The 26,498-nt window shown below is 48.3% G+C and overlaps 1 protein-coding gene across 1 annotated transcript; it reads right to left on the reverse strand.

Annotated features, from left to right (window-relative positions):
* Positions 1 to 374: 374 nt before the first annotated feature.
* Positions 375 to 25,686, reverse strand: HGD (homogentisate 1,2-dioxygenase). The gene is made up of 14 exons (XM_009954405.2): positions 25,672 to 25,686; positions 20,238 to 20,309; positions 17,634 to 17,722; positions 15,786 to 15,891; positions 11,799 to 11,858; positions 11,246 to 11,337; positions 10,585 to 10,619; positions 9,306 to 9,385; positions 9,077 to 9,176; positions 6,613 to 6,737; positions 5,916 to 6,020; positions 4,601 to 4,727; positions 1,109 to 1,290; positions 375 to 506 (listed from the first exon to the last, which is right to left on the reverse strand). The coding sequence occupies exons 1-14, from the start codon at positions 25,684 to 25,686 to the stop codon at positions 375 to 377; spliced, it is 1,320 nt and encodes a 439-aa protein (XP_009952707.1).
* Positions 25,687 to 26,498: the final 812 nt, after the last annotated feature.

Consider the following 26,498-nt stretch of genomic DNA (forward strand, 5'->3'; position numbering starts at 1 on the left):
ATCCCTAGCTTCTCCCTGTGAAAGACACACCAGGTTGTGTTTTCAGGAGTCCCTGTGAATGGGGTCTGGCTGTCACCTTGTGTCTGCACAAGGTAACACCAACTATACGTGGTGAGAGCCATGCAAGTACTTCACCTTCGGTGTGTCACCAGGAAAGCTTTAATTGGATGCTTGAAAGTTAAGAATAATGGTGGTTTTTTATTGCGTTTCCCAAGTTACATAGGGATGATAATTTTCGTTGCTCAGTGGCTGCTGGAAGTGCCGTTCTGTGCTGGAGCCCTCTGCGTTGCCCGAGTTGACTGTGCCATCACATGTAGATGTGTGCTGCGTTTCCCTGCCTTCACTCGCATGTTGCAAACAACAAATACTTCTCTTTACTTGCACTTAGGGTTGAAATGGCTTTTCAGAGGTTCCCAGCACTTGTAGTAGTTTTTATCTAGGCAGCTGGAGGTCTGGAGGCCCCATTTGGTGACAGCCAGACTGAGGGATGATTCGAACATGAAGGCCTATTGGGAAAAGGGAAGGTAGGTTAGGACAAGAGTGAAAGTTTGCACCCAGGCAAGTTGGCTCTGCTCTACCACAAACAGGAGTTGTACACATGGTCCATCAGTGCCAAGTTCTGCCTCCAGCCTGATCAGCCCATGGGGAGAAAGCTCTTTAGAGCTGGCATTGCAGTGCTGGTATTAATCAGGTCTCAGGAGTGACTTTGCACTCCCTGCATGCCCAGGAAAGCCAGGTTGTTCCAAAAGCTCTAGTTCAAGGTCTGTTGATTTTTATTATTAGATTTTAGGGGGTGGAGAAAGGAGGATAGTCAGGGGTTTTGTTTCTTTGTCCATAGGCTAAGACAAAAATTAAATTAATCAGCTTGAAAATTCCCAAGTTCCTGCTCAGGCAACAATTTATGTGGGCAGATGATCAAAGTTGCTTGGCATCACCTGTCTGCAGAGGAGCTCCTAGTGCTGATAAGTAAGGGAGGTGAATGCTGCAGCAGTTTGGTCCAAGAACTTTTCCAACTTGCCAGCAAGAAGCTAGGCTGTACTTTGAGACTGGCACAGCCACAGTATGCTGTGCTGTGTTCAAAATCTTACTGGCTCCCTTGGCTCCTTACCATGGTCCCTTCTGCAACCCTCTCAGGCTCCAGCTTGGCTTTGCTCGCTTTCTCAAAACAGTCGGCATCCGGCCCATGAGGAGTCATCATGCTGTGCAAGCTGCCCCCTCCAGGCTGGAAGCCTTCCTCCTTTGCTTCGTAGTGGCCTTTGATGAGCCCCATGAACTCACTCATGCAGTTCCCTGCAGGAGGCATAGAGAAGAGGTCGCAACGCAGTGTGATTTGGGGTCATCACAGCTGGGCTGTGGGCATCTTGAGACCCATGAGCTAAGCTGGGCTGGGCAGTGGGTGGAGTGGAGGTTCCTAAGCAGCGCATCACAAGAGAGGACATCAGGGATCCTACAGGCGATGCTTGTAAAGCTGTACAGGTTTCATTCTGCTCTTAATTACCTGGATTCAGAATCTGAGAGCTCCCTAATGAACATGCATTGATGTTAGTAGACCTGTGCTTTTCCTACCACCTCAAGGTGTGTAAGTACTACACCTGCTTATGGACTTCATGGTGTAACCTGGTATTTACAGACTTGGATTAGAGATCTTAAAGTGCTGGAAAGAAAGTTCAGTATAATCAACCCTGTGTTATGGGCATTGAGGCACAAAATGCCTGGCCAACAGTCTGGTGAGAGAGCCTAGTCTGCTGTCACAGGTTATAAGCTTGAAATAATTTTGTCTGAAATTCTTCTACCACCTCCAGTCCAGCCAGGTGCTTCAGTACCTTATGCTTTTGATTCGCGTAGTATCTATTTCTCAAAAGCCACTGTATGCCCAAAGACAAGGAACTAAATTCTGTCCTTCCCTGAGGAAGAATACTTTAAGTAGACCCTCTGAAACCAATGGAGTAATATACCACTAACTTAGGTAAGAATGGCTATATCTAATAATTCAGTAGTTACAAAGTTATGCTCCCTGTAAAGGAAGTACTTTAACAGCTGCCATCCCAGGCTTTCAGCTGTAGTAGGCCTGATGTGACTAAACAATATGGGAGCTTTCTGCTTAGCAGTCAGTTTTTGCAAAACCAGGACATGCTTTTGTTATATATAGCCCTTTTTAACCACTAGCTCGGTCTTCATTAAGTACAATCCAGGGTCTAAAATATTTAACAACAAAACTAATTTAGCTCAAAGCAGATTTGGCCTATATATGTATGCAAACACTCATTAATTTTCATACCAAGTTGTCAGTATCTCATGTAGGCCGGATTGTTACAGGCTTTTTGTTGAACTCACTCATGTACTGCGCCTGGCGCACTCAGACTGCTGGACAGACCCTAAGAGCTGGATTGCCAACACGTCTGCAGGAGGACTCATAATATAGTTCAGGAAGAACAGGCAGCTGAGAGCAACAGATCGGAACTTAAGAGATGAGTTGAGTCCAGTTTCTTACTCATTGGCAGATTTCCTACGTGATCCCCAACAACTTAGGTGTGCTTCCATTCCCTATTGGTAAAATAGCATTGTCCTCTCCAAGCAGGATGTTATGAAGTTAAAATCCCTTAATGGCCGTTAGGTATTAGCTCCCACTGTGATGAGACTCACACAAGTACTCTCCTGGACACAGGTGCACTATATGCTATAAAAGCTGTATCAGCAGACACATTTTTTAACCTGTGGTCCAAAGACCTGAGGAGTAATTCAAAGCCTCCAGGGATGCGGAAAGGTGACCAAAGAAGTTAGTATTTATGAGGTGCACAGCCACCTTTGTATGTGAAATTGTTATAGTGTCTCAGGGTGTCTGTTAAAGTGGGAAATTTTTGGACCACCATTGCTATATTCATACTTCGGGCAAAGTTAGGCCAAGAGAAAACCCATGACTCTGAATGCACCAAAATTCTCTGAACACTGGCTTTCCACTGCACCTGAGAAGAGGAGGCAATGGGATTTCTAGCAAAAGGACTAGGCCTCTTGAAAAATATTTGGAGAGAAGAGAGTTCAGCAGCTATGAACTTGTGCCACTCCTACCCCAGAGTTGCTCTGTCCTGTTACACCTTTCTTAATGGTACAAGATTCTCATCACCGCACTAATTTCAGAGGCAACTAATGTGTGCAGTGTCTTGATAATTGACTGTTGCAATGTCTGCCTTTTACCCACTCAAGCTCTGCCCTGCCATGGGTGAGGTAGAGTAGACAACCAACCTGCTCATCATGAATTTAGTGCTCAAGCCTCTGGCCAAAGTACCGTGGTCAAATGAGTAGCTGTGGTAGCTGTCTGCATGGGAACTCTTAGCTCACAACATGGACAAGAGAATGAGAGTTTTTTCAGCCATCTTTTACCACAAGATTAAGCAAGGTTGAACAAGTTCATGTTGTTCAACACAACTTGTCTGTGGAAAGTTAGCACAGCTCTGCTGAGGCACAGCAACTTAATCCTGGTAAACTGGCAGTGTGTCTCACCTCTTAGGGTCTAATAAGTGGTGCTATCCCAGCCAGTCAGGAGACATGTTTCCATGTCACACTCATTATTGCAAATGAAAGCAGAGTAACAGGGCAGGACTTGCCTGTGGGATTTACTCAGATGGCAGCACAGCTGCCTGTTGTGCTCACAAGCACCACTAACTCTGCCAGCTCCAAGATGCTTGGAAATATGTCTAAGTAGCAGGAGGAGCTGGCTATTAAACTGTGCTTAGTAAGTGTGCAGAAAGCCTCTCAGCACTTCAGAACGACCATAGTGTGACCTTGATAGCTTCTGAGATGGGGCCTTCTAGCTGTTGACAGAAGGGGTGCAGGATGAGCAAGCTTTCCCCTTCAGTCTCACAGAGCAGGTTCTTTATCCCTACCCTGGAAAGGCAGTCACATGTGAGGAACTGTATTTCTAGCATCCATTCAATGCAACGAGTGGCCATGCTCTGCCAAGAAGAAACCAAAAAACTGCCAAAAAGAAACTGTCTCCAGTGATGGTAATCAAATCCCAAAACCATCAACCAACTCCCTGCTTGAGAAGGAGCCCAGTTCCTGATCTCTGGCTTAAATGCCAGGGATACCTCCATCACTGTGCAGGTGGTGAAGGGCTCAGGAGAGCCAGTTCACTCCTTTGCTGTAACTCTGGTCTCACCCTATGATGGCCCTGGGCAGCTTTACATCCCTCTGTGCTTCTCACTGCCTATGATGTCATATTTTTTTTCCTCTTGTTCTTTATCTATGTACTCTAATGAGATATTAAGCAATTCATGGCTGGATGACAGGACAATTTCTGACGCATTTGTGCAATGCCAAGTTCAATATGCACCCAGTCTCAGCGGGAGCCCCTTGAGTACAGACACATCAATTTATGCAGACACAACCAGCCCATCACCTCTGAGTTTTCCTGAAATGCTCTAAATAGGAACATCTTTGGGTTTGTTCGTTTTCCAGGGAGGACTGACTGACGCCGGGAAGCTGACTCTAACTCTGCCAAGGACAACAAATCAGGCTGCTTCAGTCTCAAAAAAATGGAGGCTAGTTTTTTTTTTTTTCTGCAGTCCCGTACTCAAACACAACCAAAAAAGAGCAGACGTACGGTGGTAGTATGGTGGTCTGAAGGTGTTGTTAGCTACCCCCCATCTTGGGGGGAATATGACAAAGTCAGCCAGTGCCACTCCAGGACGGGTCGACTTGGCTGTCAGGACAGTGAAGATAGAAGGATCCTGAAAAAAAAAAACAAAGCAAAAACCATGAAACAGAGCAGGGCTCAGAGCTGTCTGCTCCAGTCATCCTGCCAGTAAACCTGACTGATACAGCTTCTCCCTTGCCAAAACACTTTTACTGCCTGCATCTGGTGTTATAGGTGAGATTTATGACCCTGTGTGACAACACCAGCATCTTGATCCAATGCTAAACATGGGGGGCAAGCGATGGGACCAGATGGTTCTTCCTTTAGACAGTCCTAGAGACCCTTTGCTGCCCCAGCAGTGATGTCCTCGGAGCCGGTGACACAGATGCAGGGGAGGGACAGTCCCACAAGATGGGGTACTACAATTCCAGGAGGAGATTCCAGCACTCCTACCACTAAACTGTACCTCTGCCTTGGCCGGTTACAGAGGACAGGAACATCCTGCTGGGGGCATCTAGCCTCACAGCCCTGTTAGCTTACAAACAGGGAGAACAAAGTGCAGAGAGACTGTGGCTTGCTACAAGGATTTTTGAAGTCTCTAGTCCAGTAAAGGGATTTTCTGGGCTTTGATTCCCAAACCGTCCTTCTCTTGGCAGGTTTTTCTGGAGTTTAAACAGTACTTTCTGTTAGTTGTCTCACTAGAAATGCTGCAGTCTCCTTGCACACCCACTTGCAGAAGCAGCACCAAGAGATGGCATCGCTGCGGGCACCTCTCCCACTGGGCTGGTTTCCTTTTTAGAAGAGCTGCTCACATTAGTTTTGGCTTTAGTTTTTTTTTCCATAAGATCTAGAAATCGTTGCAGTGAAAGCTGCCAGCTCTTCGAATAAATTGGAGTGCTGCACTCGGAGGAAATCAGGGGCAGAAGCCTCTGCAATTGCAAGAAATAAATCAAGACAAGAATTTGAAACAAAAGTCTTTTTGCTGAGTTGCACGGTGTGTGTTGGCTTCAATATTCAGCTCTCCTCCAGGGTGCAGAAATTCTATGCTAAGCTGCATAAAGCTAAGAAGCTGATCAATCAACCTCCAGTTATGTCTTTGTACCACAAAGGAGGTTGTTTTCCTGTATAAGAGTTTGGTTTGGGCCCAGGGAAAGCAGAGCAAGAAATGTCACGCTGTCTTACATATTTTTTAACAGGTGCTGAGCCCTTGGACCTCAGGGTGGGTTTAGATGGTATGGTATCCACAAAGCATTGCTCTGCCTTGCGCAGCCCCAGAACTTACCGCGTGGTCAAAAGCAACAGCATTAATGACCATGAATTTTTCCAGGTGGTATTTGTACGGTGTGTAGTTCCCATGCCAGGCTACAACATTGAAGGGGGAGAAATCCTACCAAAGCAAAGAGACAGAGGGTTACCATACACAGCCTTCCAATTTGCTGCACATATGCAGAGTGCTGCTCTTTCCCAAATTAAAAATGGGTTTAGTACTGGTGAGTGGTACACCGGCAGCCTGCAGCACGAAGCACTTTAGGCACAGCCCAGCATTGCGAGGACTTGGTTTTCATCAGCATTTCCACTTGGCGAGCCTCAGCCCTCCTTCTGGGGTTTGGTCTCTAAGGGCTTTTGAGTGCCCAGGCAGTGCTTGAACAAGGCCAGCTGCAGCACTGTCTCTCTGGTAAGGCTCTCCGGCTTTTCACAGCAGCTCCAGCTACTCTTTTCTACTATGTCACTGTAAACATATGGAAACATTGAGGCAAAGACCATCACTGAGTCTTTGGGCAACCAAGTCTTCACAAACCCTTTTTTCCAGACTGAGGAGCCTCAGCTGGGAAGATGAATGACCCAACAATGCAAGGGCTTGGGCCTGCTGCACTTAACCCTCCTGAGACTACGTGCAAGCTACTGAGTTGTATATCTCAGGCCATGCACTGGCAGTCGCTGTGCTTCAGTGTTAATCTGTTCTTCTTGGGCATCCTCACCTGCTGGGCTGCAAACAGTTTGCCCTGGTACTTGCTGATCACTGTGTAGCCCCCCGGCACTTGGCGGTCCTCGTACCACGCAACGGGCACCAAGAAGTCACGCGGGTTGGCCAAGCCGTTGGCTCCTGCGGAAGTAAGAGAGATGCCAGAGCTCTTTGGGCAAGCTGCAAGCAAAGTGAGAGGCTGGCACAATTTCCTGGTTTTGTGGGTACCCTTCTGCATTTTGAATGACCTTACTGCTTCTTGGTGCACCAGGAAAGCTGAGAGTCAAGTACTTCTTGTGATTCTATGAGCAGGTAATTGTAATACATCCTAGGATTTAAGTCCATACTCCCTTTAGTACGTGACTAAGGCAGGTCTCCCCCAGTTCCCTTCTGAACAAGGTTAGTACGTCATTCTCAATTAAAGGCATATAACACTAGGAATTAAGCAAAAAATGGAGGGTGAATTGCTCTTTGTTCCTGGACATCCTGCTGATTGAACACTTAGCCATGCAGAAGTTATGAGGCATGTCATGAGGGGCCCAAATACATTTCTGAGTGCTTGCAAGAAGAGTAATAAAATAAGGGCTAGTTGATATCTGGGCATACTGAGGCACTGGTTAGTGTGAGGAGTGCATTTTCAAAGTACAAAGCACCATACAGGTGCTGAAACATTCTTCTTCTTCTCATTAGTATTATTGTTATAACGTGATTTTGAATTTCTTGGATAAAAATGCAGACATTACTACCTGCTGCTAAGGTTTACGAGTCAGTGCTTTTCTTCAGCTGTCATTTTTCAAGTGAAAAGTGAAGTTAGAATAAAGTAAGACTGAAATACAAAGGATCTTGGTCTCTAAAGGGAAGGCAGGTAGGTGGTGAAAAGAGGAGCTCTTATAATTACCACCTCCTGAAAAGGTTTACAGGCAAGTGCACTCATTTTCTTTCCTCCAGAAAGTAAACCTTATAATAGATTCTTGCCTTCTGGAGACTGAAAAAACCCCACTCCAAACACAGTCCAAGTGTCTGAGAAACTGGCTAATGGGAAAACTATTACAAACTGGGACAACAGTATCAATAGCCAAGTGGAGTGGGCATAAAGCGTGGGTGAAGGTAGGTAACCTCAGCCGGCTGAAAGGAAAGCTGCTAAAAAATCACTGTAGGCTCGATGTGGAAAGAGATGTGCCCAGCACAGGAGAAATGCTCCAGTGGGGTCCCATTAAATGGCTGCAAATTGGGTCAGTTCCCCACAGTAAGAATGACTGGCTTCAGTTTCACTATGGCCATGGTATGTTTGCAAAGGCCCCCTGGATGTGGATCGACCACCAAGCTTGTTACTAATTGATAGCTTGTTACTAATTGATGATACCTAGTTAGTTTACTGCAAACAAGCCAGTCTTTTAGATTTCACTTAGACTATAAAACAAGCCCAGTCTAAGGGGAAAAAACCCTAAAGTGAAAAACAACCAACCCTGAAACACCAGTCTGAAAGTGGAGAACTATTGGTACGTTTTTCGTAGGGGAAGTTTCGTTTCCCCTCCCTGAGACAATCTTAGTAGCAGTACCAGAAGGTGTTTTTCTCAGCAAGAAAAGTTTGGAAGCAAGTACTCCAGAGATAAGGAAGGTGAAATAACCTAAGCTGAGCACCTCCAGAAAGCTGGCTGGGAAATCACAGTGGGGATGGCAGGGCTTCAGATGCTGTGTACCCTCACAATACCTTTGTCACAGCAGCAAGAGGCTGTGCCTTCACAATCTGTGACATTGCACAGACCGGGAGGCAGCTGGCAGAGAGAATCTGTGATTTATGAGAGCTAGACCTGTGCTCAGTGAAAGCAGATCTGCCCTGGCAGCACAACACAGAGATGCGAATGTGTTGCTGATCCAAGTCCTTGCTGCTCATTTTACTGATTTCTAATTCTCCAAGGGGAACAGCTTCTGACACTAAGGTGGTCTAGGCTCTAGAGCTCTAAGGTGCCTCTGTTAACAGAGGTGGGGAAAAAAACCCCACTTGATTAAATCTGAAACGGGAGTTCAAGAATATCTGTTGCCTCTGAAATCTGCTTTTCCTTTTACTGGGTAAATTCTCTCCTATCACTCCAGTTTATGCCATATCTATAAGTAAGAGGCATCAGTGATGTTGGCCTTCTGAATTTCTTTTGGTAGGAATAGGTTCAGAGCCAGCAGACGGGGACTCCTAGACCAGAAGGGAAGAGAGAAAGTGGAAAAGGCGGGGGGGGGGGGGGGGGGGGGGGAGTAGAGAAATAGTCCTGTCAGTGCCAGGGGAATCTTGGGATGACCGGGCTGTCACATTTTTTTGGAGAGAGCTTGATCTGCTGGGGAATAACAGTGCTGGGATGGAAAGCATTTTTGTGAAGGAGCGTGTGCATGGGAGTATGTATTACATAGGATATAAAAGGATGGATTTGGGCTTGCAATTCATGCCTGTCCCTATGAAATTTGCTGTCGATCTGACAGGAGATTGTTACCGATGGGTCCCAGGTCAGGCAGCTCAAAGTGTGCCCCATACACCTCCAGGATGTAGCCTCTGGTCTCTCCAAACACCTCGACACTGAAACGCATTCCTTGCTGGAAAATAAAGGAAGATACCAGGATCCTCTCAGGACTTTGCTGACAAACTGTGAACAGCTGAATGCAGGAGCTGGCTTGCTCTGATGTGAGGGTCTGAGACTCAGGCAAGACACATTCAGCCCTTACCTGGATGACACAGATTTCGTTGGGGTCCACTAGCATCTTCCCAAACTCGGTTGTGATGAGCAGTTTCCCTTGCTGGGGCACTATGAAAAAAAGAAAATACAAGCAGAGGAGCTGAAGCAACAGGGTGATCGCCACCTTCTCTGTTCCCCCAGAGCACCCAGGCTCCAAGGAAGACCAGTGGGCCCTTTCTGATCCTGCTTCACAGCAGGACTGGGCTCCCTATTCCATGCAGTGCCTTTCAGCAGAGATGCCCACACTAGACAGAGAGCTTCCAGATCAGCCCCATTGACACCCATGTCACAGCAGGTACCTGCGTGAGGTTAGGCCATCCATCACCTTGTGGTCCCATGATGTAGGGTTTGTGCCACAGTCCAAATAAATGGGACTTGATATATTTGGGGCCATACCTGTCTGTCTTATGATCTTCACGTAAAACGGTGCAGCTACCCATCCTTGTCATGACTGTGGCAGTGTGAGATGTCTCAGAATAACTAATTCTCCCTGCTTCCTGAGAGTAGAAGAAATGCGTCACTAATTTCCGCATTATTTTCCAGGACTGTCCTGGTGCAGGAGAGCTCACATTTTGCCTTGAAGAACTAGCAGATCTACAAAACCTTCCCTGGCACTTTTACTTCACGGTAGTGAGGGAGGTGAGCAAGAACAATTTAATAGCTATTTGATGGGAGAAATGTTTCTGTTGGTGACCTGAAGGCATTTCTGTCCCTCAGTCAAGAAAGATACAAGCAAATATCAGACTTTTGATACCACTCAGAATATTTTTCAGCATGTATGCACTTTATGTGCCAACCTCAACACTCATCGTGGCAGTCCAGTTGCCTGAGGCTGGCGGAGCGTGGGAGCTAAGCTGCCATGCCAAATAGTCCTGGACTGAAGCAATGAAGGCATCTAGCTGTAAGCTGTTCAGAAATCCTGAGGTTTATGTTTTCCAGAAAACTGCCTGCGGTGTACCTAATACCAGACCGGGGAGCACTGGGAAACAGTCCCTGAGCACCACATCAAGGGAGCTGGGTCACAGCTCAAAACCAAAATTGAGGTCTGGCACAGATGTGTGTTCTCTGAGCTGCACAAGAGCAGTGTAACCTGACCAACAGCCCAGCTGGTGCCAGACTACCAAATCTGGATGGCATGAGGGTGAAGTCAACCCTCTCCTCCAAATCTTGGCTGTAAGGCCCAAGGTTCTGGAAGAACAAAGAGGCAGGCAGGTGGCAAACCAGGTAGACCTTTGTGGGGGAAAGGAAAAGCCAAAGCATCAACTCACCAATCAGGAAGTCACCATCCGAATTATAAAGGCATCTAAAGAAAAAGGAGAACAGGAAGGTCAAAGTGCTGTAAGCCCCAGGCATTTGCACACACCATAACCACAGCTGGGAGATTGATGTGGCAGAGGTCTCCCCTTCAGCACTAGAAATGCTATTTGCAGGCCAATGAATGCAATATACTGGCTGGTGCAGAGGAGGCAGGGAGGTGTGATGTACTCGGCCTGGAAGCAGGATGTCCTCCAACCTCTGCCAGGTCCCTGCCTGATGGCCATGGTTGCATTAGGTGTTGTAAACTGGGGAGCGGGGCTGACTGGGGTAGCAATGCCCATGGGAGGCTGTGTGTGTGTTGACCTTGGAGGAGCAGCTCAGGTCCCTGGGAGGAGAGCACCTGAATCCAACACATCCCCTCTTGCCGCATCCGCATGTCCAGCTCCCTCCTCTTGGCAGCTCCCTACCCACTCCCCCAGTGCTTGGCTGTGGAGCACAACCTGCTTCACAAACACCTGCCATGGACACCGTGAACACCTTCACCTGCGCACAGGAACACAGGGACATAGAGACAGCGGTGCTGGGAGCAGCTGGACTCAAGCAACAGTGGCAACAGACGTACACAGGCAGCCAGTCTGGGCAGCGTGAGCCTCCAGCATAGCAGTCACTGACCTGTCAAGCATGGAGGTGTTGCAGACAAAAATGTGGATGGCGATGCCATTGCGTCCTCTGGGCTCACCGGCGCCACACAAGGTGTGCAGTCCCTATGGGTGAACCCAAAGTATGAGGAGTGAGCAGCAGGCAGTGGGGCAGGGGCCAGCCCCCTTTCCTCCTCTCATCCCACCCCCTTGCTGGGGCTCACACCCTCTCTCTGCTTCTCGTATCACTGCCAGACTTTCCATGTATGGCCTTTCGACAAACTTGTTGGCTTTTCTTTAATATATTAAGGGTTTCTTTATCCATATAAGCTGATGTTTTCCAGCATGGAGACTAGGGAAAACTGGGGCTTGGGGTTTATTTTAAGACCTCCTTGTAAGACAATGAAAAAAATAAATGCCACTGTCACTTGGTTGAAATTTGGGATTCTCTCCCCTCCCTCAGATGCTCTGCAAGCCCAGTGGTGTCAAAACTGCTGCTGTTAGCTCAATGCTGAGCATCCCGTGTGCCCCACTATGCCCCGAGGGGGAGCAGAGATGGAGGATGCCCAGATGCCACCCCAACTTACGCTTACAAAGTCCATCTTATTCTGAGGGGCTTTTGGGATCTCGAAAGGTTTCCATCGCAGCTAGATTGCAGTAAACAAAAAGCAAGAAAGCGATGTCAGTGGTCATAACACAGACAGTGGCAATTCCAAAGCAAGCAGACCCCCGTTCCCCCTCTGCTTCCCTGCCCTCTGCTAGCTGAGGTAGATCTCTCTTTCCTCTTTGCCTTGCTTAATTTTGTTTAGAAGTTTCTTTTGATTTGTGGAGACCGTTTTTATTTTTAATCACAATTTTGTATAGTAATTGGCAGTCCTGTGCAGTGCTAGGTTAAAAAAAAAAGATCCTATTTAAGAGCTGTCTCCTCCTCTATTAACAACACCGTTGAAAGCAAAGACATTCAGATAAGCCGGCTTTCCACAGCCAAATTGTCACAGTCCTGTGCTCCACTCTGCACTGGATAATTCATTCCCTCCATGACCTGAGCATAACGCTCATGTTTGCTCCACCTCATTTTCCCCACATCCGAAGCAGAAATATCTCTACCTGCATGAGTGGGAGCTGTGAGCAGCACTAAATTACTTCTTGCAAAGCCTGTTGAGATCCTCAGGCAGAAGGTGCCAGAGGAGTCCGAAATATTTATTATCACTAGTATCATATTAAGGGGTTTTGCAGCTCTTGGGAACAAGGTGCTGTGGCTGAGAGCCGTTCACTGTGGGGGTTCAGTGCAAACCAACCCAAACACCTAAAATTAGAAGGATGCTGACGTGGCCAGCTGCCAGATATATCCCCTGCATCAATACGCTTGACCCCAGATGAAAGTGCTTGTGACTCTGGGCATCCATGAAAACATTTTCCTGCTTTTAGCTACCTAACCAGGTGGTTCTTGACATGTTTTGAGGCTGGTGCCCTGAGAAAATAAAGTTTATGGGACTCTATGTCTGTGCCTGCTGCTCCCAAAAATTTTGAGGTATGTGAAATTTCAGCTAAATTTGAAAGGGATACAAAAATATTAAATTCCCCCAAGACTCGTGGAAGTTTTCCAAACCCAAATCAAAATGTCGGTGCCCAGGTGACTTGTCAGGCTCTCTTGGAGAGCCGGCCTCAGGAAGAAACAAGCAACTGTGCCCAGCAAGTGCATCTGCCAGTAAAGCTGAGCGAAGCAGGGGCTCATCACTAATCAATCAGCTGCAGCCTAGGCCTGGTCCCACAGCTTGCCCCTCTCTGCTCTGCTCTCCAAAGCCATTCGCTTCCCGAGGGCATCCCACCAACACAGCCTCGCAGCAGCCCTGGGTTGCCTGGGTTGGATCCATCCCTCATCCTTGCCTCCCTCCATCCAGTCTGCTGCCGGGCAGAGGCGTGTTTTCCTCATGGGAGACCTGGGTGGCTCCATGATGGTGCCTGCTCAGGGTCACACTGCTGGGGTGCTGGGTGGAGGAGAAGAGGCTGCTGGAGAAGCTCCATATTCTGGGCTTAGACACAAATGCACCCGCCACCAGATCAGATGTGACCCTTGTGAGGTACAGACACCTCATAGATCAGCCAGTAAGACAGGGCTGAACCTCAGGTTTTGCTTTCAGACTTCATTAAAGCATGTTTTCCTTTGGTTTCCAAGACAGCCTTCCAGACGTAAACCAGAGCTGACACAAAGCATGGTCAGAAGGTGCTCCAGAGCCTGCTGCCACCCCCAGCAGTGGGTCCTTCCCCCGCTCCTGTTCGTTTCATGTGAAGGCCAGTGGTAGCATTTCAACATGGACTGTTCCTCTAATGATTGTTTTAAGCCTTCAGGGCTGGGAAATGGGATCCAGTTGACAGAAATCATTGAGAAATACTGACAGAAAGGACATGTGGAGGGACAAAGAGAGAAGACCCTGAAGACTGGGGGGGGAGAGAGAGGGGGAGGGAGAACAGACAAAAGAAGAGAAATAAATGTCAGGTGTAAAGATGGTCTAAAGGGAAGCAAATTTTCTCACTGAGGAATATGGAAGATGACAGTAAGTGTACAGATGAAGTAGTAAGTGTAGTGCAGTTCCTGCATAACAGCTTTATTTTCACTTTGGTCCCTGTGGATACCTCCATAGTTGTCATTCCTGTGGGACAAGGAGAGCAGGAAATCTGTTTGTCATCCAGCCCATTGGGCAAAACTGAAAATGGTGTCTGGCCCATCTCCTCTGAACCGCTTGCAAACTGCAAAGCCACTTCCTAGCTCTGTGTGCCGTTCATCTGGTGCATCCCTGCTGCATATAGGTTTCACTGATGCAAGAAGAGAAGAATGAACGCCCTGAGCCAGAAGAAGAGTCCAAGACAGCCAGTGGCAGGCAGTGCCAGGTGCTTAAAATGGGGAAGCTTTTAGTGTTTTTTCCCTGCTGTATGATCTGTGAGCCTCCTGAGATATGGCACCTCTTCACTTACTATTATTTTATAGGTTTTTATGTCCCCAAGGTTTGCTCAATCACTTTTTGAATCCACCTGCATCCTCTGGCAAGAAGTTCCACAGTTTATGCATTATTTTTTTTTAACATGACATTTGTTTTAGGTACTTGTTTTCTCCTGCCTCTCAATCAAAGCTTCCCTTGGTCATCTCTGTTCCAGGCTGGAGAGCTTTCTTCTGTTTCAGCATTTCTTACATGGATGCCACTCCATATTTTTGCATCACCTTTGTCCCCATTTCTGTTTTGTCCCCTGTGCTTTTTATAATTCTGCCATCATCTTTGGGCAACATTAAAGGATATTTTTTTCCATTGACCTCAACCGGCTTTGCATAAGGTGCCTCCATATGGCCATCCTTTTAGGTGGATGATGATTGCGAAAGCTCCTTAAAGCGAGCTGGGCAAAACACAAAGCACCACAGGGAAGCCTTGGTCTTATCCAACAAACTGAACCTGGTCTCTGGCTCTGCTTCAGAGAGGATGAGAAGTAAAGCAGGAAGATGGCTCCCACTTACTGCTAGGAAATAATGCCTCTGGGTTTGATGATTGCCATTGAAAGCGGTGAGAGAGAGAGTGGGCAGGAGCTTTGTTGCTCTTCCCTTATGTAAGTACACATAAATGGCCTGAGATGCTTGACAGCTGGGCATCTTGAAATTACTGTAATCATAAATAACCATAGTGGTAGATGCAGGCTGCGAAAGGGCATCAGGGATGGATGAGGTCGTAACAGAAGTCATTGGAGCTTCATCTTCATGGGAAGAAGCACCAAAGGCACGTAAATACAAGCCTGTCACTGCTCCTTGGTTAGTGGCTGGAAAACATATTCCAGCAGAACTGGGAAAGTATTTAGACAAATGTCGAGGCTGCCAGGAGGCTGGAAATTAGCTAATGATGATGCATCAAAGGGCAAAACCTGAGAGGAGTAAAAACCGATGACTGAGACGATGCTGAGAGGAGAACGGCAGGAGAAGAGAGTCAGATTAACAAAGCCAAATGTTCTGCAACTGGCAGGGAAAAAATAATGATTAAAGATGATAGCAAGGCTGTAACAGAGGAAGACAAATGCCACGTCTCTGCGTGATTCTCCAGAATGAAGGTTGATTTCCCATGAGGGCTGCAGAGAAATGGGCTGGCAGCCAGCAGCCTCTCTGAAAGCGCAGGGAAGGAGGGGATGGATGGCAGAGACATGCTGCTGCTCTGCCTGCTGGGCTGGGGCATGATGAGCCTTTGATGGGGGGCACTGAAGAGGAAGAGAGACCAGCCTGAGAGGTGGCCAACAGGAGCCCCCAAGGGAGATACTAGATAGCACGGATCAAACCCTGTGGCACTATGGCCATGCTGGGAAGCAATACAAGCATCCATCGAGGTGGGAAGCAACAACCATTGCATCAAGGGCTGTCCTTCCTTGAACGACCCATAGGTGAGGAACAACAAGTAGCAGTCAGGACCCAGATCCTGTGTTGGCCAAACCCTCAGCTCCCTGCGTCTCTCCTCAGACCTGTTGCAGCTCAGCACCTTTGCACCCCTGGTTAGCTTAATATTTGATTGTCCTGGCAGGACCAGGGCTCTTTCCAGCATGGTTACCTGGTTGGGGTCAGGCTTGACTTCATCCCAGTTGTGTGTCAAGTGGCCCTCCTCGAGAGGTTTGAAAGGTTTGTGGCAGACTGAAGGTAGGATCCGATAGAGCCAGCTACAAAGAAGGAAAAGAGCTGGATCAGCCTGGGGAAGAAGTTAAACGCTCTGGGTGGCTGCCGACTGATTGAGCTCCCAAAGGCATGAATAACATTTATGTTAGCGGCAACTGGACTAAAAGGTGTATTAAATATCAAACACCAGCTCACAGCCAGAGACTTCCAGAGAGATGGCTTTTTATTATAGTCTCTAAATACAAATATATGCTATTATATGTAGGTAAATGTCTATACGTGTGGTTACTTAAAACTGTGTGTACATTCACACACACATATACATATGTATATCAAAAATAAAGATACAGCTTTATCTGTGGCTGAAATACAGCAAGTGCTGAGGTGGAAAAAACCCACCTGTTTAAACACAGCTACAAAGCAACTCAGACAAGACAGGGATGAACACAGTATCTAACTGAAAGTACAGAGGAGCTCTCAAGAAACAGGAGGTCACAGACAGTATCTGAATTTGGATGGATTACTGAAAGTAGCATCCTATGCCTGGCTGGCCATGCCCATAAGACCACCAATGAGCCCATGAAGCAAAGACAAGATTTTGATGTGGGACGACACTTCCTACTGCTGTAGGAGGTCCCCTGTGCCTCCATCACTGCCTGGAACTGTCACTCTCCTTCCTTGCTGCCTGCTGTGTCTGTGGCTGCAACCCACACCGCCCCCACTGTCCTCGCTGCTCTGGTGGCCGTGGCCAGCATCTGCACACCATGCACAGCCCTGAAGCTGGGCTTTTAATCAGGCAAGAGAGCAAAGGTAATCAGGAAAGTCTGAGGGAGGCAGGGCTGCCAATGCCTTTGATGTGTTAACAGCGGTGGTTGCAGTTTGGGTGGGTGGGAGAGGGGAGGAGGGAGCTCTCCCTTGAGATCTGGAAAATTTCCATCAAGGACATCTTCGTGCAGCAAACAATGATTCATCCCTTTCCCACGCACACCACAAGCTGGCCCCAGCCCAGAGAGCAGAGCTCTGCTAGGCAGCTCAGATAATGCATTTGCCTTTCATTTGAACGAACAACAGAAGGGACAGAAAAGCCGTTGTGGGAGAAGCAAAATGAGAAACCCATCTTCTGCAATCTGGTCATGGACAGAGCATGATGACCGGGACAGAGCTCCAGGGTGTTTGCTGGCAGCTGGAACAAGCTGTCCCCAGCACTTCTGGGAACACAGGATGGTAAGTAGCATGCTCGGTGCCTGGCACTGGTTTGAGCCCCTGGCCAGCCCCAAAACGGGTACAGACTGAGCTAGAACCTCACTGCCCCCAGCCATCATGCAGGAGCATCCCTTAGAAGAAGGAAAGAGTCTTGCTCAGAGGCTTGACTTTGATGCTGTCCATCAGGCGCTTACCAGTGCCAGTCATAGTGGTGATGTTTTCACAGTAGCATCAGGGCTGAGACCCTGAGGTTGTTTCACACAGCACACACAACCCATTCAGGATCATCTGGCCTCTGTGAACATCCCCTCCCCTTCCTCACCGCGCTCAGAAAAATCACTTCCTTTCCCATCCTGACATCCCATTTCTCATCATTTTTGTAGACCACTCACCCCACCAAAGCCTTTCTTCTCCCTCTCCCATGGTTTTCAGCCCTTGCCCCTCTCCCAGTGGACAGTGGAGGGTTTTCACCCACCTGGGCTCGCAGAAAGTGCTGGCGGCACAGAGGCAGCCTCTCCATCACTCCCCAGTGCTCACCCCAAGTGCCCCACATCACCCACCTACTGCCAGGGGGTCACAGTACCTTCGCTTGTTGGTGGGCCGGGGACAAGTGAAGGCAGAGCCCGAGAGCTGTTCAGCGTACAGGCCATATGGGCAGACTTGCGGGTTATTCTGAATGGGAGAAGGAAAAATAAGGAGTGAGAAGCAGCAGCACAGGATTTAGCTCTGGAGCCCCTGGCAGAGCATCGCCAGCACCTCAATGCCATGAGGTGGGCTGTGCTCTTGAGTCTGTGCATCAGCCCTGATAGTTTGTATCTTCTTGCCCCCGAGGGGCTGGGTGTCCTGTGAGTACCAGCCAGCCCCCAAACTCCATTCCTACATGCAAGAGTCCACGCAAGTGCCCTAAGGAGTTGGCACAGCTGTCGAGGCCACACGCCCACTGCTAACACAAGCTGCAAGGGGCAGTGCTCGGTAGGGTCAGTAATAGGAGCACCGGGGAAAAGGGGATTATTCCCAGCAAAGCAGACCATTGTTATTCACAAATTTTTTTGAGACCAAGTGTCCAGAGGGGTTGCCCCAGAGCATCATGTCTGTCTGTCTTTCCAGAGCGCTGATAAAGACTCGCAGTAGCTACACCCTTGCTTCTTCCCTCCTACGCACTAACCACCCCCTTCTCCTCCTGCCCTATGCCTGGGGAGGGGTGCCCGAAGCCGGCGTTCTAGTGGTGTGCTGCTTCCTCCTGCCAGTGTTCTTTGCTGCCCAAGAGCAGATGTGACCTGTGTGGGAGCCTTTGCTTTTCTGCAGGGCTTCTGCACAGTGACAGCCTTTCTTTGCAGTATAAAGGGGGCACTTTCCCCTTTGCAGAGCTGTGAGTACCACTAGCACAGGTTTAGCAGCCCTTGTGAGTTCATAACTGAAGGACAGATTTCTCCTTTTCAGAGAAGAGAAATGAAACATTTTGATCTAAGTAGGCCAGCATCTATTTGTTTGAGATCAGCAAGAAGAAAAGGCATCCAAGAACTGCAGGAAATACCCCAGTGAGACAGTCATACGCCATTTGCTATCCCATCTCCCTCCTGCAAGGTCTAGTTTAGCATTCTGTCATCCTGCTGTGGCTGAGTGGATCAGCCATCCATACAGTATCAAACACTGCCCTGACACGTGGGCAGAAGGAAGAGGTAAAACTCTCATAACGAATGTAGCTTCCCGCCCTCAAATTCTGTCTTGTCAGTATGGGTATGCAGTGAAGCAGGGGGATCAATAGCCCTTGTCATTTTTATCTTAGCCAGCACTACTGCAGATGCCAGTCTTATAAATACTGCAGAGGAGAAAGGATCCACCCCTGGGACTGGAGATTTTTTTTTGTCTAACTCGTTTTCAGATTTTTCTGTTAACTCTTTGACACAGAGTCCAAACTCTGTCCAGATGGGAGTACCTCAGCCAGGGGCTGGAGGAGTCCTTCTCCTCTGGAAAGCAGTGCTACTCTGAGAAATCATAAGGAGCACATCCACCACAGCCCACTACCTATTCAGACCAGCAGCCACCACTATCAACCTCCCAGTTTTAAGGTGCCTCTTTCTTACATTTTTTCTCCACTGATTTGCTACAGCCAGTCTCAGAAAGAAGACACTGCATGAGCTGAGCCATCAATCTGAGCCAGCATAGCAGTTTGTCTTTCTTGTAGGCACACCGTCGGCTGCAATGCAGACCTAGGGGACATACATACACATTTAACGTGTCCTTGTGCTGTGTGTGTACTACCCATACTGACACACAAGGTGTAAAACATCACAACTGTGGAGGTCCAGAAAACTCAGGAAAAGCGAAGGCTGAAGCTCCCCTTTTGACCTTAATTCTGCTGGCCTCTGACAGGTGATGAAGAGGAACACTAAGGGATGTCATTGACAGTATAAAATGCTGCCATCCAAGTCCAAGGGATGACAGAACATCCAAGGGAGGGCACAGTCAGCCTCAAAATGTGTGCTGGTGTAAAGGAGACCAGTGCAAAGGAGATGAGAGCACTTTAATTCTTCAGGGTTTCGTTCTTGCCTCTGCTGACCAAGTGGCTAGCACCACATGGGTCACTATTCCTTTCTTTAAAACAGAATGACCCAACATAATTTATTTTCATCAAACATGTTCAGAAGTTACTTACTTGTAAGAACGAATCTGTCAGGTTATTACTACAGGCATTCATGGCCCTTCCATACAAATAAGCTGCTTTCCTGCCAAAGGCTTATAAGCCAGCTTCATCGAACCCAATTCCTACAGAAATTCTGAAAAGCCACCTCTCCTGCATGAGAATGTCACTCTGCCAAGATTCAAACTTCTGCTCTAGTTTATTCCAGAGCTGATGGCTTCCTCCTCAGTGTGTTCGAGACACTTGTATGCAGACTCCTTTTGGAAAAAACCCTGCTGTTGAACAGAGGCAATTTAGGCAAGTCTTAACCCCCAAGGTGAAACTTGGAAGCTCACGAGTAACTTAAAAATAAAAAGTATGAATGGAAATATTTAATTCTGATTTTTGCCAGCATCTTATTATTCTGTTTCTGCATAAAGAAGGTTCCTGGAGACTTTTTTGGTGGCAGAGAGAAAGGAAACACATTAAGATGAAAAGAAGCCCAGGGAACAGATATTCATTCTATTCCATGTCATTTTAATAAAGCACTTTAAAAAACCTCTGTACCTGTCCCTCTGGTAAAGCTCCTGGACAGCGTGGATCCTCAGAAACATGTTCATTTCCAAAACCCGACATGTACTGTAAAATAAACCACACAGCTCATCAGCATTTTGAAAACACAAGCAAAACCTCTCCAGACAAACCATCCATCACATCCCCCTGCGTTTTTCCAGGCTCTTTGTATGCACTAAGACTTTCTCAAGTGGTCTACAGTGTACTGCCGCAGACCATTTTCACAGCACCTGGGTTCGCTTCATTAGCTAAGCGCATGGTGTACTGGGATGCACAGACAGGATTTGCTTTTATGCTAAATCCACATGTCTATTTTGACCACATTCTGCACCATGAAGGCACTTGAGAAATAAGCCAAATATCACATATACAGTCACACTCAAGAGCAACAGGTGACGTATAGGAAGAACTGTGCACCAACATTACGGAGGAGTGCTAGCACCATTCAAGTTAAGTCTGACTTCACTTGAGTTGTGGATGTTCCAAAATCTGCAGGCTGCCTTGCAAATTCATGCATTGAGTCCTTGGGTGCTATGGGATTAAAACTGGGAGCTGTTTGGTTGTCAGGTTCTTGCAATACATACCCATGACCATCAAGAAAAAGGTCAGGACACAGTTGGGATGAAGGAGGAAGGGAAATTTTCATTGATTTGCACTAAATAAGTATTGCCCAGCTGTGTGTGAACTGTCCACCATGGTAATAAGCAAGAATTAACCCACTATTAGGTGATAATCTGGTTTTCTAGGGCAATATATATCCAAAAGACCCAGGGACCAACAGACCCATGCACTCCCATGTCTGCCCTGCTTACAGCTGCTGTGGTCTGAGTGTGGCTAAAAGCCACAGGACCCAGGAGGATGCTGCCCCCAGCTTTGCAGTACTAAGAAAAGCCCCACAGTAAACCTGAGACGCACAAGCGAAGCAGGTATAACAGAGACCTTAGCTTTGCACCGCCAGAAATGTAAATACAGTCCCTTCAGATCCCAGAGAAAGGCACCAAGTAACTCTGTTGAACTCTGTGAACGCAAAGGTATTTTGGCAGCGATCAATGGTTCAGCTCCACAGCCTGGGGAGAAAGTTAAATATTAATGCCCCGCTCTATCAACTGCAAGAGCAGCTGGGCTACTCATCTGCCTTCACACAGTGGCACCGGAATGGCAAAGCCCAGGAGTCCCCACACTCGGCTGGCACACATATGTTTGCTGCGATGGGGTGGCTGCAGCACTGAAATGCTGCTGCACCCAAGCAGCTGCCTCAGGGCTCCAGTGCGGAGAAACGCTGGCAAGCGGCAGGCACCCTCCCTTGGTGGTGCGACACCCCGGGAGACAGGGGTCTGACACGAAGGTGGGGTAACAAATCCTCTATACCTGGTTTATTATACTATTATAGTGCCTGGATTATTTCCCCCAGGCATTCACAGACCTGTGCAATTTGCAGCCACCCTAGAAATTTCCCAGTGTAGCAGACACCCAGAAAGCAAACCTGAAACCTCCTGACAAACTGTGTGCTTTCCTCCGTTACCTTTCAGTGACCTGTAAGAAAAGTCCATTCCCAGGGGGAGCCAGGCTGGCTAGAAGCCCGGCTTAGCCTGAACCTGAAAACATCCCGGTTTCTGTCGGTTTGGGGAAGATGTTTCTTTCCTCCTTACAAACAAACCTACGTACATCTCTAGGACTCTGCTCTCCGCTGGGTTTTGCAAGAAGCATATTGATATGCAAAGCAGCAGGTCACCTAAGCAGCCTTGGCAAATGTATTGTACTGGAGCATTTTTTTCCTCCCCTCTTTTAAACGGAAATGCAGCAATATCTGATGGGACTGCAGCAGTTCCAGAATTAACCAAGACCTCCGCACTGCATCCTCCTCTACCAGCAAGGTAGAGGCGGCTGGAGCATTTGCCTGTGGGGCAGCCTTGATGAACAGGGGAGGAGGGTTCTGGAGTCATAGCCAGCAAGGCCCAGCAGGCTCTGCCATTAGCACAGCAAGGAGAGGGTTAATGCAACGTGCAGGCTGCTTTGCTGAGCATCACCTGCAAAATGCTGCTGGTAGAGAGCTAGGAGGGGATGGTTTGCAGTTCTTTGGTGGGTTTACATATCTGGTAACCAGTGTGTGCTCTCCAGCAGCCCCCTACCATGATGCTGGGGAAAGGAAGCACAGAGGTTTTGCTGTGAGCAATACATCCCCTGTTCTTTAGGCTAAAAAGCTGATGACCTGTACAGTTGGCCTGCCCATCCACATCCCCAAAAGCCCTTTCACTTATGCTTGCTGGGATGGGGGAAGGAAAGAAAACCAACTCAGCAGCAAGCGTCTCTTGCCAGCAACTGCTGCGTGCAGCAACGTTGGAGCTGTACGGCGCCTCATCAGCCCTGAGCAGGCAGCTGGCTCCTGAGCGCAGCAATGCACGCAGCTTCCCACCGGGCTGGACAGAGAGCCGTTGCCTTCCTCAGCTGCACATCTTCGGGGGCTGCAGAGCTTCTGGTCATCACCCAGTGAGGCAGGAGGCTGGGCTGTCCAGGGCAGGGGAGCTGAGTCGGGGAAGAGGCCGTGTTTGGGAGAGGGTGGCATCGCCCAGCTGCCCTGACAGTGGGGGCAGAAGTTGCTGCATCATTGTTTGGTCAAATCAATTCCTCCTTGCCAAGAGCAAAAAAAAAAAATTAATCCCCAGGTGCTGCATCGAGGGCTGAAAAAAAGACGTTGGCAGGACTGCAGCCGTGGGAGGGGAGACATCGTCCTCCCAGTGATTGATCACCCTGAGTGTGGCTCCAAGGCTTTGCCTGGATGTTCAGTGTGGCTTTTCTCATTGACTCATTTTATTCTGTCTTTCCCTGTGGCAGACCTCAGAGAGGCTCCTCTCCTCTCCATGCCCTTAGGAGTCAGTATCAAACACTACTTGGGCTGCCAAAACAGCTGCGTGACACCAGCTCCCCATGCATCTGAGGCATTGTGCTGCAGAGCTCTGGAGCACCACACAGAGGCCCTGCCAATGCAGGTTGGTCAGGAGCAAGGGTGTGAGGGCCAGACACACCATGGCCCTGCTCCCTGCTGACCCTTGGATTGTGCAGGGTGGCCCCAAGCCAGGAGAAATGACCCCTTTCTGCCTGCCCGGCACCCGCACCGGAGCATCCTTCCTGGGCGAAAAAACCTGGACAGATGGAAACCAACCCTTCTTCTCCATGGCACAACAACAGGTTTTTAGTCCAAAGCGACCTCCCTCCAGGTCCCTGCCTGGCCTCCATGGTTCCTAGCCACGTTGTGAGTGACTCCAACGTGGGTAGGTCGATGGGAACTATTTTGGTAATTTGGCTGGTGGTTTCTCTGTAAACCAAAAAGTTTTCTGTCATCCTTTGTTTTCACTTCTGCTTTTAATTACTGTTGCTGTTATTTTGTTTGAGATCCTGTAGCTTTTTATGCAAACGGGATCTTAGGAATTCATCTGACTCCACTTTGGTTTTTGTTTTTCAATAAAATGGGAGAGATAAAAGCCCAGCATGGCATAAAAGATTCAGCAAAGCTCATTGATTGGAATAACTGGGATGCAAAGCAGAGCACTCACAATGGGTGTCATGCTCTGACCTATAAACCATAACCTTTTGTTCACCAGATTAGACAGCAGGCATGGGAAAAATGCATTTGAAGTCTGAACACATAGACTGCAAAATAATTAAGGCCCTTCTTCAAACACTGCATAATACATTTCTCTATCAGCTCCTGCTGCAGGACCCAGGAAAACAACATTAATCTCTAGACAAAAGGCATGGCACTTTGTATCAGCTCAGTCCAGTCAACACTGGAGCATCTGACACAAACCCGCAGGAACAGGGACATGAGCATTTGGGGCAATGAGCGGAGCAGGTCTTTCACCCTCTGCACGGGGCTTCACAGCCTCCTGGTGGGGTAAAACCAAAGCACCCAAACTGGAGCTCTGCCACAGTCCTGCCACAGTGCTATAGGGCCAATATCCCTGGCAGGAGCTGCCATCTCCCTGATGTCTTGCCAGCCCTCTGCTCCAAAATGGCTGGGGATGGTCCAGGGCCAGACCCTTTCTGAAAGGACCTACCCAGCTACAGGGAGGGTCAGGATACTCGGTGGAGGAGGGAAGAGAGGGATGGTTGCCAGGATGAGTGGAGAGGAAGGGTGAAGCAATGGTTTTGGAGGAAAGATGCCAAGAGAAGGCAGGGTGGGGACAGGTGATGACAGGGGACAGGTGTATATGTCATCTTGGAGAGGAGGTGCTGGCAGAGCAGCCTGTTCCCATGGCCAGCTCTGGGCAGACCCATGGTCAACTTGCAGCACAGTCACACTGACCAACAAGGTGTTAAGAGTCTGTTGGGAACAAGTCAAAGGTGGACATGGATGATGCTGTCACAGCCATGACAGAAACCAGTTGGCCACTCATCTGGAGTGGTACAGGGGCAAGGCTGCCCTGCTGTTGAAAGAAGATGATGAGAGCGGGGGGGTTTCAGGTATGGGCAAGGAAGAGGTATAGCAAAATTTTGCTGTATGAGGAGACAGGTCTCTTCAGAGATGAATAAGATGGCCCGTAAGACCACTATGCAAAATAATGAACATCGCAGAAGGTGGTGAAGGAGCACATACATATATGTCTCAGGCATATCCAGAGCTAGGAAAAGGCTTAGTAACAATGACAGTCCTGAAGCCTGGGTAAAAACATGATGGTCCTGCACAAGGTCTTGAGACCCACTGTAGTCCTGGAGTGAGCCCTGGCCACATCTGCCTGCCGCAGCATTACTCACACACCCTGAAGGCCCTGGGGTGGCCAGCACCCCGCAACAATGGTGAGGAGCTGATGAGATTCAGGGTCGCAAGTCTTGTGTTCCTATGAACGAGCTGTAAACCCACCACATCCTGCCCTTTTCCAAAAACTCCCCATGCTCTGGCAAATGGTGGTAGGGAAAGCTCCCACTGGCTGCCCCACTGGGGCTCGGAGAGGAGGGCATGGCCAGAGTCTCACTGTGCTAGCGTGTCCTGCAACGGGCACTGAGAAAATGCCCCAGAACAGAGCTGCTGCTCCCCTGGGCCGCTGGGGAAGATGGCAGCCAGGGTTGCAACACCTGGGCAGATGTTGCCAGCCAGATTTCATAGGCTGAGGGAGAAACACCCCCCTGGCAGCCAGAGCAGGAGGAGGCGTGCATGCGGAGGGCAGGGGAAGGACAAATCCCATGATGAAGAGGTCCTGTGCTGTAACAGCCTGATCAAGAATGATTTCCAAAGGAGAAGAAGAGGGAGAGAAAAGCCTATTTATAGACAAAATTCAGCAAAAATCCTTATCCCAAGAGAGAGCTTTAAAAACACACCCTGAAACATAAAAGTGGGACACATTAAAATGAAACAGATGCCAGAAAAACGGTGTGAGCAGAGAAGGGGTGTGCACAGCCAGCACTGTTGGGTCGCAGGTACATGAGCCCTTACCTGCAAGCCTGTCATCTTCCTCCTGGTCCTCCTTCTTTTGGAGCAGACACAAATCCCAAGCAGGTATCTGGTCGAAGCAGCCTGCCAAGCAAAGCCTGCTAGCTGGTTGACCGAGCCGGGCTAGTGGCAGGCTGACAGTGCTGGAAGTGAGAAAGTCCAAGGGAGCTTTCAACCTGTTTGCTCAGCCCAGTCTGTGTTTAACCAAACGTCAGCCCTTCTCTGCAGAACCAACCCCAGGATCAATTTGAAGATAATAAATGGGGGGTGAGGGGGACTGGATTCCCTCACTGCTCCTTTTCCTTCTTAGATGTTAACAAAGGGGTTGTGGGTCCCACGTGTGGGGGAAAAAAAAGAACAAGGTGTTTAGGAACAAGGAAAAACCATTTTTGTAGCTGCTTTATAAGCTTCTTTCATAAATTATACCTCTAGCAATTTTCATATACAACTCTCCAAATGTGTAACAAATATTTGCTCATTATGCTTCTGAGCTGTGCTACATTGGGGATAGAAAGGATCATGCTCCCATCCTGGTGAAGCTAGTGATATTTGTGAGACACCATTTGGCAACAATACACAGCATTTTGGGGCCAAAAGAAGAGGAGGATTTTGTATTCCTGTGATTAGAGCTAGTGAGGGAAATTTATAAATTCTGGAATATTAATATTTTTCAAGAAAGCTGTTGCTGAGGAAGGAGGAGCAGCAAGCATTTAGCTACAGAATACTAATGAAGGTAGCTCTGCATTTCCAGAAGTTGCAGAAAAAAAAATCAATTTATTTTATTTGATTTTTTTACTTTGAATTCTCATCTCTCCTCAAAAAAAAAAAAA

The sequence above is a fragment of the Leptosomus discolor genome, chromosome 1, assembly GCF_034619465.1.
Source record: "Leptosomus discolor isolate bLepDis1 chromosome 1, bLepDis1.hap2, whole genome shotgun sequence".
Lineage (NCBI taxonomy): Eukaryota > Metazoa > Chordata > Aves > Leptosomiformes > Leptosomidae > Leptosomus > Leptosomus discolor.